The following is a 20,647-nucleotide window of genomic DNA, read 5'->3' as shown; positions in this document are numbered from 1 at the left end:
AATTCTCTTTATTTATTTATTTTTAATTTAATTAATTAATTAATTAATTTATTTATTTATTTTTGAGACGGAGTCTCGCTCTTTCGCGCAGGCTGGAGTGCAGTGGCCGGATCTCAGCTCACTGCAAGCTCCGCCTCCCGGGTTGACGCCATTCTCCCGCCTCAGCCTCCGAGTAGCTGGGACTACAGGCGCCCGCCACCACGCCCGGCTAGTTTTTTGTATTTTTTAGTAGAGACGGGGTTTCACCGTGTTAGCCAGGATGGTCTCGATCTCCTGACCTCATGATCCGCCCGTCTCGGCCTCCCAAAGTGCTGGGATTACAGGCTTGAGCCACCGCGCCCGTATTTATTTATTTTTTGAGATGGAATCTCGCTCTGTTGCCAGGCTGAGTGTAGTGGCACAATCTTGGCTCACTTCAACGTCCATCTCCCAGGTTCAAGCCATTCTCCTGCCTCAGCCTCCTGAGTAGCCAGGACTACAGGCATGAACCACCACTCCCGGCTAATTTTTGTATTTTTAGTAGAGACAGGTTTCACCATATTGGCCAGGATAGCCTCGATCTTTTGACCTCGTGATCTGCCTGTCTCGGCCTCCCCAAGTGCTGGAATTACAGGCGTCAGTCACTGCGCCTGGTCTGTTTATTTTTGAGACAGAGTTTCACTCTTGTCACCCAGGCTGGAGTGGATGGCATGATCTTGGCTCACTGCAACCTCTGCCTCCCGAGTTCAAGCCATTCTCCTGCCTCAGCCTCCTGAGTAGCTGGGAATACAGGCACACACCACTACGCCTAGCTAATTTTTATATTTTTAGTAGAGATGGGGTTTTGCCATGTTGGCCAGGCTCGTCTCAAACTCCTAACCTCATGTGATCCACCTGCCTTGGCCTCCCAAAGTGTTGGGATTATAGGCGTGAGCCACCACGCCCGGCCTCTGATTCTCTTTAATTCCTAGTAAATATAAGCCCCGAATAACTTCCCATAGGGAATTTTACCATGTGGCTTTCATTATTCTCTTCCTTCTCTTCCTCAGAAGCCAATCCATCTTCCGGATGAGACCTGGTTTTAGAGAAATAATTGAACAGTTTCAAGCAACAGTTTTCTTTTTCTTGGCCCTTATCCCCTCCTGAATTCTGCATATCTGTTTATTTACTTGTTACTTCTCTGCTCCCCCATCCCCAGGCTGTTGTCAGGACTTTGTACTGTTTGTCAGGAACCATAGCACTATATCATGCCTGTCAGGTGGCAGAGGTGCCACAAAAGCAAAGCTCCATGAATGAATGAAAAATATAATTATTAAAACATTGAAGGAACAGCAGGATTAGATCACCCCAGAAAAGTCACCTCAAATATAACTCGTGTCTGGGACAAAACTGGGGAAAAGAAATACAAAGTAGAGAAAATAGTGCGATCAGAGTAAATGTTCTAGGGACTCTGAGTTTCTCCACGATTTATGTAGCACAAGAATGCCGTGGTATATATATATATAGACACACACACACGTATATATATACACACACATATATACACACACGTATATATATACACACATATATATTGCTTTTTTTAAAAAATTAAAGATTCAAGCTATTTTTATCTGTCAAAGGAATATAGATATGTTCGAGACAGACAGTGACATTTCCCTGTGATCTTCCCTTTCCTTCCCAAGATAATCACTGGTAACATTTAGGACTACATTCTTTCAACATTTTTCTATGCTTTAAACACACACACACACCCTGAATTAGAGATCATAGTATACCTATCCTTTTACATTTATGCCTATCGTTTTATTAATAATACCTTTAGTCTTTCCATGTCAGTACATACAGACCCACCTTAAAAAAAAGAAACAATACCGATATGTCTAAGGTAAAAAGGCCAAAATCTTTCCAATCGTTTCTGTCCTTTCATACAGAGCCTAAGCGAGCTGAGGCCCGGTGGCAGGGATCTTCACCCAGCCGCCCTCCCTGTGCGCGCTCAGTGCTTCCACCCAGGCCCCAGGACGGTGACCGCGGTCCATCGCGGGGCCGCCTAACCGCAGGGACCCCTCCCATCGCGGGTCACCCCCAAGCCTGTGAGAGGGGATCTGTCCTTGCAGGAGGGAGGCACGGGGCCGGGCTGGTCTCCGGCCACAGCGAGTGGCCCCGGCGCAAGGTCAGGGGCGGCATCCCACAGACCCGCGCCCTGCAGAGCCCTCTGCTCTTAGGAGGACTGCGCGCAGGGACCGCCACGCAGAGTGGTTGCCATGGTGACTGCAGAGCGAGCGGTCCCGGGTTTTAGAGGGAGTCGCGCGTTTGGAGTAGGGGAAAGAGGGAGGCTGAGAGAGGACAAAGGGACAGGAGGCAAGAAGTGAGAAGGGTTGGCGGGGGGCGGGGGAGCCTGAACGCAGTGGATGGGCAAGGCCAGCAAAATGGCGAGAGAAGGGATACAGGCGAGAGGAAGTGGGAGTGGAGGCGAAGGGGCGAGGCAGGGGCCGACGCGGGGGCCACCTGGCGCGGTGACCGGAGAGCGCGGCCTGGCGGCTCCAAGACCCGCTGCCCCTCGGCCCGGCTTACCCGCCAGCCGCGCCGCCCGGTTCCGCCATCTCCCGTTGCTAGGTGACGCCGTCAACATCCGGCGGGGCCGGGACCACGCGCGCTGCGAGGGCGGGGGCCGCCGGGGGCGGCGCGGCCTTTGTGCCATCTCCACGCACGCAAAGACCCTCGCCATCTCGATGTGTCATCCCTTAGACTGTAATTAGAGCCCGACCATGCATTTCCTTTATCGCTCTCTGCGCTCAGGTGGCCCCTCGACCGCCCTCAGTTTCTGTAAAGCGACAGCGGCGTCGGCTTGTGCCCAGCGGGCGGCTCGAGGTCCCGGAGGGACCTGCCGGGCTCCTGGGGACCCCGGACTGCTAAGCGCCCGGGAGTGGCAGGCGGGCTGGGGGCACCGGAGGCAGGGGACCCCTCGCATGGCGCGCGCTTTTCCATGTCCGGCCCTAGGGGGCTCCGGCGCCCCTCTCCAGGGGTCCTACGGAGACTCCTTGGGAAGCAGGGACGTCCGGGGGGCTTCCGGAGCGTGTCTTCCCTTCCTAGCCCCAAATAGGAGAAATCTCCCTGCAGAGGGCGGCAGCGGAGGGCCTGCGCGCACGCGGAGCATCCGAGGGGCCCTGCCTTTCCCTCGGGGACGCGGGGCTCGGGTCGGGGCACAGTCCCCGGGGCCGGGGCGCGGCGAGGCCTAAGGGAGGGCCAGCAGGGTACGAGAGGCTTGGGCCCAGGGCTGGACCAGAAGGCAGGCGGGGAGCCCGGCCGGGGCAGGCAGGGGCCGGGCCGGGGGCGGGCCTGGGGGCGGGCCAGGGGCCGGGCCTCCCCGCGCGTCCCCGCCCCGCCGTGCCTCACTGGCGGCGGCAGCGGCGGAGGCGACGGTGGCGGCTCTCCGAGCCGGCGCGAATCCGGCCCCCGCAGCGGGACCCGGGTGGGTATTGGGGCCCGGACTGGGCCGCAGGGGCGGGGTCCGAGGGGTCCACCGCGCACCGAGCAGCGCCCCCTCGGCGGAGCTGGGGCGGGGACGCGCGGGGCGCGCGGGGCGCGTGGGCCTGCAGCCGCCGGACCGGGGAGGGGCCGGGGTCCGGTCGCTGTCCTCGGGGTGCAGGGCGCCAGCAGGAGCGGGAGCGTTGCGGGAGGACCCGGATCACGCAGGGACACCCGGGGACATTCCCCCGCGGCGAGTGAGGGCGCCCCGGCCTCGGAATGGGCCTAATTCGGGGAGACTGGTCCCCGCCTTTCTGGAGCCGTGGACCGGGGAACTTGCGGTCTTTGTCTGACTGGATCGGCGGAGCAGACGAATGGGAACTTGTGGGGTGCCGGCATGCGCCCACACAGCCCCCAAAGTGTGCGTCCCCCCAGCGGCGCGCGCTCAGCTTTCCTGGCCTGTCGGGCTTGGTCTGGGTTGTTTAAGATCCGCGTGTCGGGATACTCACTTCCGTTCCGCCTGGGCTCCCTTGTTCTTTCCTTTGGGGGGCGGGGGGGAAAGGAAAGAAAAGAAAAGAAAAAGAAAGAACGAAAGGAAGGAAAAAAAACCCGGAAAAACTGAAGATTGTTAAACATAACCTAGGGGATCCTGCCGGAAGCCGCTGAATCCTGAAATCCTGTGATTCCCACACTCAGAAGCTGGTGTCATATGTTGGCCACAAAGTAGTTCAGATTCGATTCAGAAATAGAAAATGAATAGAAAAGACATAACAAAAGTTAGTCTCGCCTTCCTTATGGTAAAGTTTGTTTTACTGTCTGGGTCAAGTTCAAATGAGAAGCTGGGCTGATTGGCCAGCCTCTGCGACTTGATCCTAAAGATCTACTTTCTTTTCTACCAGAAGGCACCTAATTCTTTTATCTGGAATAAAAAGGTCTTAAAGATGCTCACGTGAGGCAGCATATTGCCAGCGGGTGGGCGCAAAGACTGGCGCCTGGGAATTCCATTCCAAATCTGTTACCGATTGATCAGAGCACTTTTTCAAATCTGTACCTCAGTTTTAGAAAATTCTCATTAGAAACGTTAACAGTAAAATTGGTGAATACTAAACACTTTTAAGAACCATGAAAGCTTTTGCAAATAAAGAATAAAGTGAGGAGTAACTTTGAGTATTAACTACAAAGTTCATTAATGGCTGTTGTTTGTATCCTGAGTATGTTTATTGTGCGCATCTTTTTGGTAAGTGGCATGTTTATAGTGAGACTATGGCTAAAGAAAGTTTTCATGGCTGGGCGCGGTGGCTCACGCCTGTAATCCCAGCACTTTGGGAGGACAAGGTGGGCGGATCACCTGAGGTCAGGAGATCGAGACCAGCCTGGCCAGCATGGTGAAACCCCCATCTCTACTAAAAATACAAAAATTAGCCTGGTGTGGTGGCGTGAGCCTGTAATCCCAGCTACTCGGGAGGCTGAGACAGGTGAATCACTTGAATTTGGGAGGCGAAGGTTGCAATGAACCAAGATGTGCCACTGCACCCCAGTGCAGGTGATAGAGCAAGACTCCATCTCAATTTAATCCTCTAGCAATTTTGGTGATTGTGTTAGTAGTTCCTAGTTATCATGTATGAATTCACTTAACCCACAAAACAAGCTCATGAAGTCAGGACTGCAGTTATGCCCATTTACAGATGGGAACGCTGACGCTTAGAGAAGTAACTTCCTCAGGTTCATGCAGTTAGGAGTGACAGAACTAGGCCTTAGGCCCAAGACGTCCCAGCTCCAGAAAACCGTTGTACCACTTTGCCCTCTGTCTTACAGAGGGTGCCTACCATTCATATACAAACGTTCTGCCAAGTGGTTCATAACAGTGCAAGGAGGTGGGACTAATCCCCTGTTACCACTAACTGCCAATCTCGGTTCACTTCAGTCTGGAAAGCATCCCCCAGGCTTCAGGATAAAGGCACTGAATTTGCGGAACCTACCCACTGGTCTCTGCCCACAGTTTTGGGTAGTAAGGTGCAGTGGTTAAGAACATGGCATAGAAAGATGAATTGCTGGCTTCAAATACAAATCCTGGACTGGGCATGGTAGCTCACACCTATAATCCCTGTATTTTGGGAGAATCACTTGAGCCCAGAAGTTCAAGACCACGTTGGGCAACCTAGAGAGACCCTGTCTCTACAAAAAATGAACAAATTAGCTGGGCATGCTGGCGGGCACCTATGGTCCCAGCTACTTGGGCGGCTGGGGTGGGAGGATAGCTTGAGCCCGGGAGGTCAAGGCTGTAGTGAGCCATGATCAGCCTCTGCATTCTAGCCTGGGTGACAAAGTGAGACTCCGCTGAAAAAAAAAATCTAAAAAACTCAATCAAACCACAACAAAAAACAAAACAACAACAACAAAACCCCCAACTCCTCTGGCACTTAGTTAATTCTTCAGTGCCTTAACTTCCCCATCTATACTCTACCTACTTCAAAGACTTGGTGCAAGGATTATGGAAAGCATATTGAATTCCTGACACATAAATTACCATTTAGGATGTGGTAAGTAATTTCAAATGGTAACATTTTAACATCGTTATTAATGACCATTATTTGGATTTTCCATATTTAACATTTAACACAAAACATTTCGTTTTTGTGCTTTGACTCCTCACTCCACTTCGTGTCGTCCATCAGGTGGAAAGCGATTCCAGGCAGATGTAGGATCCACTATTTTGTGCATATGTGTACTCTTATCTTTATAACTTGGCGGGGGGCTGGGTCCCTGCAGAATGCTGTGGGGAGCAGAGCTGATCAGGTTGCCTGGCAACACCCCACCTCCTGTGAACATTTTAGCTCCCCTTCTTCCCTGGCTGAGGGACCGTGATTTTTGTCACAGGCCTAAATTCTCTTGTAAGATTAGCTACTTCGTTTCATCCAGCGTTAAGCTGCGGGGCGGGTGGCTCTGGGGTGTGAAGGTGACGGCGGCCGAGGATGATTTTATGATCGAATTGTACATCATTTGTATTGCGTTTGAATTATATTGCTGTTAATGAGGCCAGTGCACAGGAGAGAGCGCAACTTTGCACCCTTCCCAAAAATACGGGGCAATGATGTTGGAAACCTTTTTCCATTCACATCGGCGGCGGTGTTTTTTATCCTGTTGGCTTTATTGGCGTTTTTATCCTAGCTGTCCTTTGAGCACCTGGTCTTGCATCTCTAATAAATCTGCTTTTATGAGCTGTCTGGTGGCATCTGATTTGAAATACGTTCTTTACTCTGTCTTCGGAACTTACATAACCATCCTCAAAGGATGAGAGAAATTGGGCCAATGTAAGACTGAGTTCGATTTCTGCCCGTGGTGGCTTGTGTCACATGAATAACAGAAAGAAAAGAGAAAGAATCCAAATCCACTGTCCAGTTGGGACGGGCTGCCCTTCTGCTGCTGAGCCTTGGGTGGTGAGTTTGTGCAGGTGTTAGAGGGTAATACATGTGTCTGCTTCTCTGAATGGGCTACAGACGCTGAGATGTGGCAGTGTTTTCTCCGTGGTCTTTCTGGATTGGTCACTATGAAGCCACCGTACTGCGGGTGCCAAGGCCGCGTCCATGCTGGCTGGCACACTTCAGTTGTGGGCTGCTTTTTGCATGTTGAGTGAGAGCCTGAATTCAGTGGTCTGATATAGTTCATCTTTACTCTAACCTTCAGGAAGTGGGAGAAAGGGCGTACTTGACAGATGTCATTTGACAGCCTTTTGAGTTTTATTTTCTGTAACTTAAATGCTTTCTTGATCAGTTGTGATGCTTTTGGGTGTTTTTAATATGTCCCCCCAATTGCAGTTTCGTTTGGCGAGGCATTCGCTACTGCTTCACTCACAGATGCTGAGAAGCTTTAGGCTCCATGTTTATAGGCACAGCATAGAAGTAGGGAGTACCTGAGCCAGACTCTGGGCGGTTTTTGATTTCCCGGCTGGGTCTGCATCTTCCCTTACCCTTTGGGTTTAGTCTTTCCTCGGTCCCAGATCCAGGCTCACCTCTGAGTTGAGTTTCTTCTCCCAGGCCTGACTTCCTTGACTGTTTGCAGGGGAAATGGGATTTTAAAATTTACTATCGAGGGTGTATAAATGGCAGATAGTCTCTCCTTGGAGGCAGGGGCTTTGGGGTCTTCCAGGGGGTAGGTGCTAATCAGGGTGACCGCTGGACAGTTGCAGAAGGAGAGTCACAGCCACACAGGCCACCAGGTTTTCCCTCACCACCGTTTTGGTGATGGTCCTGCCCCGTTACAGCCTCTCAAGGGGCCTCTTGCCCTGTGGTCTAAGATCCCAGCACTGCAGTGAATGCCCTAAGCCCTAGTTCCTTCATTTTAAGTACGACTTGATGTCCCGTTCTCACTTCTGCAGAGAGGCTCATCTTTGGGCCCCGGCCTTTCCGGGTGTATCCTGAATGTGGCTTCTGTGTACAGCCAGTATCTTTATTTTCTGAGTTAATCCTGTAACTTGAAGTTCAGCACAGCTGCGAGAAGAAGTCATAGTGGCCCCGCACGGGATTATCCTCGTGATGAGACTGAAGGAGCTACCTTCCCCAGCCCTGTTGCGCAGGGACTGGGTCCTGATCCTGGCTGCCTACAGGATTTCATGTCGCCCTTTGACCTGCAAAGCCAGGGGTTCCCAGAAAGATGGGTAGGGCGCCTGCCTGGCTCTGGGCAGGTGGAGGGAGCTGGGGCCTCCTCCAAGGCATGCCAGCAGCAGATGTTTTGCAGTGGGGGGAGCGCGATCCTTGTTTGCGTGTGTCTGGCTCATGTTTAATAAGGTGTCGCCGTTTCCCTGTTCTTTGTTGCTTGGGCTTTGAGGGCAAAGCAGATGAACCAGTTTCTGCCAGCCATGTGGCAGGTGACCAGGTTCAGTGCATTTTGCTCCTGAGCAGTCTGGCAGTGACACGGCCACGGGAATAATCAGCTGTGGGCTGTGTCTTGTGGCCCCCACACCCTACCTGCCTCTGCCTCTGCCCCTGCCTGTCACTAGCGGGCATGGGCTGCGTCCCTCCAGTGAGTGGGTACTGCCAGCTCCATGGGTTTCCAGGACCGGGTCTGTCCTGCTGACCGCTGCATCCTGGCCCCTGACCCCAGGTGGCCCTGAGGCCAGTGCACGGCACCGAGTGAGCAAGAGAAGAGGCTGGGGTGATACCTCTCTCCTAGTGGCTCCAGGCTACCTCCAGGAGGGATCTGGAGGAGACTTTTGCACCTCTGTTCTTTTTGTTTTCCTGTTTGGGAACTGGTGGAGCCCTTTAGGCCAGGACAGGAAACCAAGGCCTTAGATGGAGGCAGCCTCTGTGGGCAGGTCCTAGTCATGAACCTGCAGCCCTCCTGTGTCCATTCTCGCTGCCCTGACCGGGACGTTGGGGCCCAGGCACGCTCCTCTCCTGGGTTCTAGGCCTCGGTCCTCACCCTGCTGCTAAATGAGTAGTCGCTCTGCATGGAGGTTTCAACGTCCGTGGGTGAGCAGGTCAGAGGCTGTCCTGCGAGTTGGAAATCAGCTCCTTACAGTGTCCTTGGCTTGGTGTGGTTGGCAGAAGAACGGCCCCCAGAGATGCCCATGTCCTAGTCCAGGGAATTTGTAAATATGGCAGGTTACGTGGCCACGGATTCAAGTTGGGGATGGAATTAAGGTTGCTGCGCAGCTGACCTTGAAATGGGGGATGATCCTGGGTTATCTGGGTGGGCCTGATGCACTCGCGGGATCAGGCAGGAGAGTCAGGGTCAGAGAGATGAGGTATGAGAAGGAATTGACTGGCCACTGCTGGCCTTGAAGATGCAGGAAGGGGTCGAGAGCAAGAAGTGGGGGTGACCTCTAGAAGCTGGAAAAGGCAAGAAAGTGGATGGTCCCTTAGAGCCTCCAGGAGGAACCAGCCCTGCTGATACCCGGTTTTAGCCCCGTGAGACCCATTCCAGATTTCAGACCTCCAGGACTGTAAGGTCATGCATTTGTGTTGCTGTAGCTGCTAAGTTTGTGTTATTTGTCACAGCAGCCGTAGGAAGCTCATACATGTGGAATGAGGGCTTTCAAAAGGAGACGAGGGGAGAATGTTGTGTCATTTCTTTACCTGTGTTTGCTCATTTCTGGTTTTCTGGTGACTTTGCCACTTTCTACATTGAGGAGGACTCTGTTTTCTAGGGTATAAGTCACCAAATCTTGGGCAATGAATTTTGGGTAGTAGGTGTCTTAACCTCATGCCCTGTAAATATTTGCTAGAGAAGACCCACCCCCACCACTCACACAGTGAGTCACAAAATCTTTGGCTGCTCCAGGCCAAGTTTCAGCGGCCAAGTGGCTCCTAGGGGACGGGAAGGGAACATGTGTGGTTAACAGCAGGTCCGCAGCTGCGCCCTGTGTCAGCTCCAACCCAGCAGCCCGGCCAGTTCCCGACAGCATTGTGAAGAATACATCTGCTGCCCCTCTCATCCCCTGCCCTCCCCTCTCTCTTTGGGGCTTCGGGGGTTTCCCACATCTTTACCTTGCAGGCAGCTCCCCCTACTCCAGCCCCCTCAAAGCCCTCTCGTCCTGGAAACAGACTTCAGCTACCTTTATCACCAGTTTAACACCCCTGCCAGCTGCAGGTGCTGAGACTCCATGCTTCTCAAAGGTGCTCTAATTCTTAAAGAGTTGCAGGTTTCTGGGAAAGAGTGACTCTCTGGTGGAGGAGTTTCTGCACAGCTTTTTGTTTTATGAGCCTGTGTATTTTTGTTGAGGAACGGCCAAGTTGTTCTTTCCTTTCGAATTATACAATGGCCTATTTTTGCAGAAATCTGGCCCTACCTACTGGTCATCAATGGCTTTGAGCAGCACAGAAATCAACTGGTCAGCAGGATGTGGTGGCTCATGCGTGTAATCCCAGCACTTTGGGAGGCTGAGGCGGGCGGATCACGAGGTCAGGAGATTGAAACCATCCTGGCCCACGTGGTGAAACCCCATCTCTACTAAAAAACAAATACAAAAGTTAGCTGGGTGTGGTGGAGCCTGTAATTCCAGCTACTCTGGAGGCTGAGGCAGGAGAATTGCTTGAACCTGGGAGGCGGAGATTGCAGTGAGCTTAGATCACGCCGCTGCACTCCAGCTTGGGCAACAGAGTGAGACTCTGTCTCACAAAAAAAAAAAAAAGAAAGAAAAGAAAAGAAATCAACTGGTCATCATGCCCCAGTCCGATGGTTCAGAACCAGCATCGGTGCTTTTACTTTTTGCCTTCTAAAATCATTCTTTTTTTTTTTTTTTGAGACAGAGTCTCACTGTGTCTCCCAGGCTGGAGTGCAATGGTGCCATCTCGGCTCACTGCAACCTCCACCTCTTGGGTTCAGGCGATTCTCCTGCCTCAGCCTCCCAAGCAACAGGGATTACAGGCACATGCCACCATGCTCGGCTGATTTTTGTATTTCTTTTTTTTTTTTTTTTTTTTTGAGACGGAGTCTCGCTCTGTCGCCCAGGCTGGAGTGCAGTGGCCGGATCTCAGCTCACTGCAAACTCCGCCTCCCGGGTTCACGCCATTCTCCTGCCTCAGCCTCCCGAGTAGCTGGGACTACAGGCGCTCACCACCACGCCCGGCTAGTTTTTTGTATTTTTTAGTAGAGACGGGGTTTCACCATGTTAGCCAGGATGGTCTCGATCTCCTGACCTCGTGATCCGCCCATCTCAGCCTCCCAAAGTGCTGGGATTACAGGTGATTTTTGTATTTCTAGTAGAGATAGGATGTCACCATGTTGGCCAGGCTGGTCATGAACTTCCGACCTCAGGTGATCCACCTGCGCTGGCCTTCCGAAGTGCTGGGATTATAGGCATGAGCTGCCGCGCCTGGTTATTCCTTTTTTCTTTTTTTTGTACACTCAAGCTGATGCAAGTTGTAGATCCTGGCTTCACTCCATCTGTGAATTCTTTGTGCCAACTGCCAAGTTGGCATTGCTATCCTTTCCATCAACAAAAACAAGGCATTTGGAACCTTAACGAAGATGGCATTCTGGGAGGCACATTATAAAAGGAAGCGTCTCGGAGGTGTCATGCACTCAGCAGCTTATAATTGAAAATACAAATCGACAAGGACATCACCGTTCCAAAACACAAATGTGAAGTGGATACATTTGAGGAGAATGGGGGTTCTTATTGTCAATGATCTACCCTTAGCTGCTTCTCTCTCTCTCTTTTTTTTTTTGAGATGGAGTCTTGCTGTGTCACCCGGGCTGGAGTGCAGTGGTGCAATCTCAGCTCACTGCAACCTCTGCCTCCCAGGTTCGAGAGATTCTCCTGCCTCAGCCTCCCAAGTAGCTGGGATTACTGGCATGTGCCACCACCCCCAGCTAATTTTTGTATTTCTAGTAGAGACGGGGTTTTGCCATGTTGGCCAGGCTGGTCTCAAACTCCTGACTTCAAGAGATCCGCCTGCCTCCCAAAGTGCTGGTATTACAGGCATGAGCCACTGCATTTGGCCTCTTTTTTTGGTGGGGGGACAGAGTCTTGCTCTGTTACCCAGGCTGCAGTGCAGTGGCGCAATCACAGCTCATTGCAGCCTCGACCTCCCACCTCAACCTCCTGAGTAGCTGAGACTATAGGCACAGGCCACCAAGCCTGGCTAATTTTTAAAGTGTTTTTTGTAGACATGAGGTTTCTCCATGTCACCCAGGCTGATCTTGAACTCCTGGGCTCAAGCAGTTCTCCTGCCTCAGCCTTCTGAGTAGCTGGGACTATAGGCACATGCCACCATGCTTAGCTAATTTTTGCTTTTTTTGTAGAGACAGGGTTTCTGCAGTTGCCCAAACTGATCTTGAACTCCTAGACTCAGGCGATCCGCCTGCCTTGGACTCCCAAAACTGTTAAGATTACAGACATGAGCCACCACGCCCAGCCATTTTAGCTTCTCTATCCATCTTCCTGTCTCAGGATTTGGGGAGGGGATTTGTAATAATTGCCACAAGGTGCTTTGAGCATCTTGCATTGCTATTTTGATTTTGATGAACTCTGAGTCCTTCCTAGAGACTGGAAAAGCCTGGTGTCTGTTCTTTGCTGTAGGCCTGTCTCAGCTCCCTTTCCAGTGTTCATTCATTTTGTGTCTTAGGAGTTCTGCTGGCTGCCCCCGCCTCTGTCCGTGTACTCATGAGAAGGCATCTGGCCCCTAGGAAGAGCCCCAGGCCCACAGAAGGAAACCTGGATGACCCCTTGCTCTGAGTTCCATACGGGGGCAGCCTTTCTGGCATCCAGCTTCCTTCCCTCCCAGGACAAATGGTTATCTTTGGTCCCCTCCAACCCCGAAGGACTCCAGGTCCCTAAGGTCATGGGCATCAACTACTCCGCACTGCTGTGGACAAGGGCCATTCAAAGTCTTGCATCTTGCAGATTCAAGGACATTAGGAAACTCTCCCACCAGACAACTTGGGCTGCTGGCAGCCGGGTTCTCAGTCCGGGAACCAAATGTTCTCTTTGACTCTGCTCGGTTCAGCCTGCCTCTAGTGCCTGCCTGTTCTTGGCGTTGGTCCACACAACTCCACCCTTGTCCACGCCTTCTCCATGCCTCTTTGGATGCAAGCTTCCTGGTCTCGAGCCTCTTTTTATTTTAAACTAATAGATTCCCCCCTCCCCGAGAAGATGAGGTTTGTTTGTTTTGCAGAGAGTCTTGCTCTGTCACCCAGGCTGGAGTGCAGTGGCATAATCTTGGCTCATTGCCGCCTCCACCTCCTGGGTTCAAGCGATTCTCATGCCTCAGCCTCCTGAGTAGCTGGGATTACAGGCGTGCGCCACCATGCCTGGCTAATTTTTGTATTTTTTAATTAGTGACGGGGTTTTGCCATGTTGACCAGGATGGTCTCGAACTCCTGACCTCAGGTGATCCGCCCACCTTGGCCTCCCAAAGTGCTGGGATTACCGGTGTGAGCCAGGATGCCTGGCCGCCCCTTTCTTTTTAATATTGAATAATACTCCATTATTTAGGTGTATCACAGTTTGTTTATTTATTCACCTATTGGAAAACATCTTAGTTGCTTCCGAGTGTCGGCAGTTATGAGTAAAGCTGCTCTAAACATCCGTGTGCAGTTTCTGCGTGGCGGACTTTACTGTTCAGAGCAGTTTTAGGTTTGCAGAAAAATGAGCAGAAGGTACAGAGTGCTGTATGTGATGAGATGGGGACGGGAGACCACCGCTTCCCTGTGGGGCTTCCTGTCTCATGGATCGAGAGTCCTTAAGGCCTCCAGGGCCTGGGTCTTAGGGACACAACCAAGGGACAGAAGTGGACCAGAGGCCACTGCCCTGGGCAAGCTCCTGGCCATTAGGCAGCAGTGTCTCCCTGGCACTCTAGCGGGAAGGTACTCCTGGGACGGGGGGGGGCGGGGGGGGGCTCCCAGCAGTGGGGGCTCCCAGCAGGGGGGTGCTCCCAGCAGAGGGGTGCTCCCAGCAGGCAGGCCCTGAAGCCCAGGCACCAAGGCTGCTGCAAGACTCTCCAGGGCTCTCCAGGGGCATTTGCCAGGCCCCTCATTCAGCCCTCAGAGCCCAGGCGCCCCCTCCTCCAGCTCACAGCACCTGCACTTCCTACCGCCCAGTGACAGGTGGCTGACTTGTGTCTATGGACCCAGGACAGACCAGCGTGGGGGCTGGGTAGGGAGGCTCCTGCAGCCCTGTATCCACCTGGGCCTTCCCTAATCCTGGAGACAGCTGGGAAGGAGTGGGGCCCAGGCAGTGGCTGGCGGGTCAACAATGGGGCTCTCGGAGAACAGAGGCAAAGCTGGTAGAACAGAGGGTGTGTGGTATGGTGTGTGTGTCTATGGTGTGTAGTGTGTGTGCCTATGGTGTGTGGTGTGTAGTGTGTGTGTCTATGGTGTGTAGTGTGTGGTGGGTGCCCACACGTGCGTGCTTCTCGGCCTCTGACTCCTCCAGGGCGGGAGCAGTAGGCATGAGTTTGGGATCTCCTTGGGGCTGGGGTCCCTGGAGCGCGCCCTGCCGGGCTGGCCTGAGGTGGGGCCTCCGGTTGTGGCCAGGGCTGCGGGTTGGGCCGGGCAGAGGCCTCTGGCCCCGAGCTGTGCTTTGTAGCGGAAAGCCAAAAGCCGCTTCTCCTTAGCCGGCGGCGGCCGGCGAGGGATTTGGGCCCCGCCCGCACTGGGCCCCGCCCGCACTCGCCCAGGGCTGCGTCCTTAGCTGCTGCGCTTGTTCTCCAGCCTCGTCCTGCAGGGGCCTGGGGGTCCTGTCCCCTGGAGCTCTTTGCTCCCCGCCTCTGACAGGGTCGGGTTAAACTCAGCTTTCTCTTCTCTGGCTGGAGGACTCTTCTCTGGCTGGTGGAGCTGCAGAATGAGGGCGCTGCCAAGGTGCATTTTGGACCCTGAATGGAAATTCACACCAGGGCTGGAGGCACCGGCTGGCCCTGGGAGGTGGAAGATGAGGACGACCTGACACACCCCGCTGTGACTGTGGCTGTGACTGTGGCTGTGACTGTGGCTGTGACTGTGGCTGGGGTGGTGGGACGGAAGCCCACAGCGGGGCCAGGCGGGCCACCAAGGAGCAGGGCAACGCCAGCCATGCCCTGAGCTGAGGTGGGGGGCCCAGCGGCGGTTCTCGCTCCTGGCCTGCACCAAGGTGAGGAATCCCCGGAAGGACCCCTGGGTGTGAGTGTCACTGAGCATCTCTTTAAGCCGTGGCCACACAAAGCAGGATTGAGATTCGGGGAAGAAATGGCCGCAGGGGCTGTGGGCCTGTCTCTGACAAGCTTACTCTGGACTCATGGGGAACCGTGGCTTCATGCTGGGACTGCGGGGCGGAAGGAGGGCATGGAGGGCTTTGGCTGCCCAGGCGCTGTCGCATGGTAGCCTCCGAGCAGCTGTCACCGGAGCCTGTTGGCAGTTCCCCTGGAGGGCCGCCTGCTCATCAAGGGGAGGGGAGCTGCTGGGCTTGGTCTTTGAAAGGGACGTCTGCTGAATTTCTGAAAATGTATTTTATTACAGGTGCTCTCAGCAGGGTGGAGAGGGTGGCCTGGGGGAGGCAGTTAAAATGACCCCACCTGTCCATTTCACGCTAAACCTTGCCTGTGATGAGCCGTTACCCTCACCGGAGCGTGTGGATAGTGTGAGAACCGCAGATCTCACACACGTGTTTGTCACATGTGCAGGGTTGGGGCAGCTGAGAGGGTGTGGACCATGAAGTGGGCCAAACCACATAGGCCTCCGGGTCATGGCCAAGGCACCTCTTAAAATTGTCCATAAAGTTTTATATAATAAATGTCCCCGGCCAGGCATGGTGGCTGGCGCCTGTAATCCCAGCACTTTGGGAGGCTGAGGTGGGCAGATCAGCTGAGGTCAGGAGTTTGAGACCAGCCTGACCAACATGGCAAAACCCTGTCTCTACTGAAAATACAAAAATTAGCTGGGTGTGATGGCGGGTGCCTGTAATCCTAGCTACATGGGAGGCTGAGGCAGGAGAATCGCTTGAACCTGGGAGGTGGAGGTTGCAGTGAGCCAAGATTATGCCATTGCACTCCAGCCTGAGTGATAGAGTGAGACTCTGCCTCACAAAAAATAAAAACAGGGCCGGATGTGGTGGCTCACGCCTGTAATCCCAGCACTTGGGCGGCTGAGGCAGGTGGATCACCTGAGGTCAGGAGTTCAAGACCAGCCTGGCCAACATGGTGAAACCCAGTGTCTACTAAAAAAATACAAAAATTAGCTGGGCGTGGTGATGGGCACCTATAATCCCAGCTACTCGGGAGGCTGAGGCAGGAGAATTGCTTGAACCTGGGAGGCGGAGGTTGCAGTAAGCCAAGATAGCACCACTGCGCTCCACTATCCTGGGCAACAAGAACAAAACTGTGTCTCTAAATAAATAAGTCCCAGCTTTATTAATTTATCCTAGATTTCAGTGTTTTTGTCAGATAACTGAGTAAACAATAAAAACAGGACCTAGCAATAAAAACAACATAAACATTCAATGAACTGCTCGATACTTTAGTTAACATTTGAGTCCCTTTCAGGTAAATGTATGCTTTGAATTCGGCTTCTGAAACATTAAAAGTAGTTCATTGAACATAGAAGAAAATACAGACCAATGTTTAAGGATCTTTAGCTTGGAAAGGATTATCTTAAGTATAAAAGTAATAAAGGAAGTTACTAAGAAAAAGTTACCATCAATTTACATAAAAGTTTAAACCTCCATATGTCAAAATAGATAATATAAATAAAAGGCAAACAACAAATTAGGAGAAACACATGTAGCAAATATAGCAAGGGATAATGATTTATGCTCTGTAAAGAGTTCTTACATATCAATGAAAATTCCATCTCAGCTTAATCTCTGTATTAAAAATAATAAGAATTCCACCAGCCCAGCAGAAAAATTGGCAAAACACACCAACAGATACTTCACAGCTGAACACAAATGTCTAATAAATACAGGATAATCTGTCACCCAGGGTGGGGTGCAGTGGTGCAATCACGGCTCAATGCAGCCTTGACGTCCTGGGCTCAAGTGATCCGCCTCAGCCTCTCAAGTAGCTGGGATTACAGGCGTGCACCACCACGCCTGGCTAATTTTGTATTTTTAGTAGACATGGGGTTTCTCCATGTTGGTCAGGCTGATGTCGAACTCCCAACCTCAGGTGATCCACTCGCCTCGGCCTCCCAAAGTGTTGGGATTACAGGCGTGAGGCACCACACCTGGTCTTATGCTTTTTAAATGTGTTAATAATGTGGTATATTTGTTTGCTAGGGCTGCCCTAACAAAGTACCAGGGTCCAGGTGGCTTGAGCAATAGAAATCTTCTCTCTGACGGCTCTGGAGGCAGGAAGTCCAAGATCAAGGTGTGGGCAGAGTTGCTTCCTTCGGAGGCTGTGAGGGAGGGGCTGCTCCAGGCCTGCTCCTTGCTGGCAGGTGGCTCATTGTATTCACAGGGCGCTCTCCTTGTGTACAGGCACCTGCTGCCAACTTCCTCTTTTTATACAGACACCAGTCATATTGACCTCAGTGTAACTTGATTACCTTTATAAAGACGCTGTCTTCAGGCCGGGCGTGGTGGCTCAAGCCTGTAATCCCAGCACTTTGGGAGGCTGAGACGGGTGGATCACGAGGTCAGGAGATCAAGACCATCCTGGCTAACATGGTGAAACCCCGTCTCTACTAAAAAATACAAAAAACTAGCCGAGTGAGGTGGCAGGCGCCTGTAGTTCCAGCTACTCGGGAGGCTGAGGCAGGAGAATGGTGTGAACCCGGGAGGTGGAGCTTGCAATGAGCTGAGATCTGGTCACTGTGCTTCAGCCTGGGCGACAGAGCGAGACCCCGTTTCAAAAAAAAAAAAAAAAAAAAAAAGACGCTGTCTTCAAAAACAGCTTCATTCTTGGGTACTGGGGTTTAAGACTTCAACACAGGAGAGGGCCGAGATTGTGCCACTGCACTCCAGCCTGGGTGACACAGTGAGACTCCATCTCAAAAAAAAAAAGACTTCAACACAGGAATTTTAGGAGATGTCCTTCAACCCTAAAATTTGTTATAAGTATATTTCACCTGGGAAAATATAATTATGATCCAACTGAAAGCAAGACATGATATAATTCCAAGGAGTGGGTTTTTAATTCATTCATTCATTATAGGGCACAAAATATAGTAGAGAATACACAGATGTCTTAGGATTATGTGATTTAAGGGACACGTATTCTTCCTTTTACTTCTGAGTGTGTTTCATAACTAAAAGAATGTTGAAAAAAATGCGTCAAGGATTCTCCACTTCTAGTTTGATGGTGACCAGAGGTTGGGAACTAGGTTGGATTTTGATGAAATAGCCTCTTGCAAAAAAGCAAATACACTTTACAATTTGGAATCTCCTTTAAAACTTCTAGCACACTTTTTTGATTATCCTCAGTGCTGGCAAAACATTTTCACTTAAAGAGGATTTTGATTTGGGGAAGCAGCTGAGAGCTATGTGCAGCCAGCTCTGGCGACTGGGGCGGTCATACTGAGTAGCGCCGTTTGAAACACAGAAGGAGGTGGGCTCCAGCCCTGCTGCGGCCTCGTCCGCTGTGGACACCACGCAGGCTGTGGAGCACCCAAAACGTGGCTGGGCAAAACTTTGATGTGCTTAAGTGCAAAAATGCCCAGCAGACTTTGAAGACTTTAAGGACATAAAATAGGCCGGGCGCAGTGGCTCACGCTTGTAATCCTAACACTTAGGAAGGCTGAGGCAGGAGGATCACTTGAGGCCAGAAGTTCAAGACCAGCCTGGGCAAAGAAGTGAAACCTCATTTCTACAAAAAATAAAAAAATTATTGGGACATGGTGGCATGTGCCTTTAGTCCAAGCTACTTGGGAGACTGGGCAGGAGGATTCCTTGAACCCAGGAGTTTGAGAATATAGTGAGCTGTGATCGCACCACTACACTCTAGCCTGGGTGACAGCCTGTCTCTAAAAAAAAAAAAAAGAAAAAAAAGAATGTAAAAGATTTCATTAATAATTTTTTCAGGCCAGACGTGGTGGCTCACGCCTATAATCCCAGCACTTTGGGAGGCCGAAGGGCGGCTTATCAGGTCAGGAGATCAAGACCATCCTGGCTAACACGGTGAAACCCCCTCTCTACTAAAAATACAAAAAAATTAGCCAGGCGTGGTGGCGGGCACCTGTAGTCCCAGCTACTCGGGAGGCTGAGGCAGGAGAATGGCGTGAACCCAGGAGGCGGAGCTTGCAGCGAGCCGAGATCGCGCCACTGCACTCCAGCCTGGGTGACAAAGCGAGACTCCATCTCAAAAAATAATAATAATAATAATATTCTTTTCATATTGACTACATGCTGAAATAATAATATTTTAGATGTATTATGCTAAAAATTATTAAAATTAATTTCACTTTTTTTTTTTTTTTTCTTAAAAACCTATGGCTACGAGAAAATTTAAGATTGTATCTGTGGCTCCTGCAGTGTTTCTGTTGGACATGGCTGGTCTAGAGGACAGGGAACAATTTTCTTGCAGGGCTTATTAACTGACCTTGCAATTCTTGAAGAATTCTTGAATTCTAAAAATATTCTAGACAACATTAGAAAGAACACAGCTTTTCCACATGATTATTGGGAAGGACAATACGGTTTTTGATTTGTAGTTTGCAGTGTGATTTTTTTTTAAAGTTTCATCACTTAGTTGTCATATGTCACTGTGTGGGATGAAGTGTTTAGGCCAGGAGTGGCCAGAAGGCTTCCTGGAGAGGTTGGCCGGGAGCTGGTTTGGATAGGTGGAGAAGAGTCCCCCGAACTTGCTCAGATGGTCTATGCCAGGGCACTGCCATCTGCAACCCACAGGCCAAAGCCAGCCTTCCACCTGTTTGTGCAGCTTATGAGCTAAGGATGATTTTTACTTTTTTTTTTTTTTTTTGAGATGGCGTCTTGCGCTGTCACCCAGCCTGGTGGGCAGTGGTACGATCTCGGCTCACCACAACCTCCGCCCCCCGGATTCAAGCGATTCTCCCGCCTCAGCCTCCTGAGTAGCTGGGATTACAGGCATGTGCCACCATGCTTGACTAATTTTGTATTTTTAGTAGAGACGGGGTTTCTCCATGTTGGTCAGGCTGATGTCAAACTCCTGACCTCAGGTGATCCGCCCACCTAGGCCTCCCAAAGTGCCAAGATTACAGGCGTGAGCCACTGCGCCCGGCTGGTTTTTACGTTTTTTAAGGGGGTTGAAAAAATGGAAAGAATTTTTTTTGGGACATGTGAAAAATGATCTAGAATTTAAGCTTGGGTGTCTATCAGTAAAGCTTCACTGTCACAGTCATGCCCATCATTTACTGTCTGTGGCTGCTCCTGCACTCCAAAGGCCGAGTTGAGTGGTCACCACAGAGACTCTCTGGCCCAGAGAGTCCAAAGCGTTTACTCTCTGGCCTTTTGCAGAACAAGTTTGCTGACCCCTGCACCAAGGGGCCGACTTCTGCTGCTGCCTTCATTAGACAGGTTGAGGGGGCCTAAGAAGGGGTGGGCTAGGGAGAGCCGAGTGGATGAGGGCCCTGGAGATGGTCGAGATCAGGCAGAGGGCGTCTGTGGCTCAAGGCTGAGGAGGTGAGAATCTGAGCTGGGTCCCCACCCCCAGAACTGGTGATTTTCAGAAGTGATGTTGACATTGGGATCTGTGAGATGGGGAGACGGGAGTGATAGATCTGTCAGAGGAAAGACACGGGAATGGGAAGGCCACTCCTGGGCTGGCTGGAACATCTTTGGAATATTGTGCTTGAGAAGTCAGCAGCCATG

General features: G+C 51.6%; 2 protein-coding genes across 8 annotated transcripts in view; one reads left to right on the top strand and one right to left on the bottom strand.

Moving 5' to 3' along the window:
- Positions 1 to 2,650, bottom strand: part of LOC105469267 (coiled-coil domain 40 molecular ruler complex subunit) — a 62,164-nt gene extending 59,514 nt beyond the window's left edge. Inside the window, exons 1-2 of one of the 3 annotated variants that reach the window (XM_071081771.1) lie at positions 2,554 to 2,650; positions 991 to 1,054 (exon numbers count right to left, since the gene is read on the bottom strand). In XM_071081771.1, the coding sequence (XP_070937872.1) occupies positions 991 to 1,054; positions 2,554 to 2,582 (93 nt within the window). In that variant the 5' untranslated portion in view covers positions 2,583 to 2,650. Of the gene's footprint in view, positions 1 to 990; positions 1,055 to 1,833; positions 1,959 to 2,487; positions 2,531 to 2,553 lie in introns of those variants that run through there. The other 2 variants (XM_071081773.1, XM_071081772.1) reach the window with 2 other exon arrangements.
- A 690-nt stretch (positions 2,651 to 3,340) lies between these two features.
- The window catches only part of LOC105469266 (TBC1 domain family member 16), a 96,294-nt gene continuing 78,987 nt past the window's right edge, over positions 3,341 to 20,647 (top strand). For 3 of the 5 annotated variants that reach the window (XM_071081776.1, XM_011720113.3, XM_011720109.3), the window contains exon 1: positions 3,341 to 3,451. The gene's annotated coding sequence lies outside the window, so the exon portion shown is untranslated. Of the gene's footprint in view, positions 3,452 to 14,998; positions 15,017 to 20,647 lie in introns of those variants that run through there. The other 2 variants (XM_071081774.1, XM_071081775.1) reach the window with 2 other exon arrangements.

The sequence above is a fragment of the Macaca nemestrina genome, chromosome 17 (genome assembly GCF_043159975.1).
Source record: "Macaca nemestrina isolate mMacNem1 chromosome 17, mMacNem.hap1, whole genome shotgun sequence".
In the NCBI taxonomy this organism is placed as follows: Eukaryota; Metazoa; Chordata; class Mammalia; order Primates; family Cercopithecidae; genus Macaca; species Macaca nemestrina.
The sequence above is the reverse complement of the archived record's forward strand: the minus strand, read 5'-3'. Positions and strand labels throughout refer to the sequence as shown.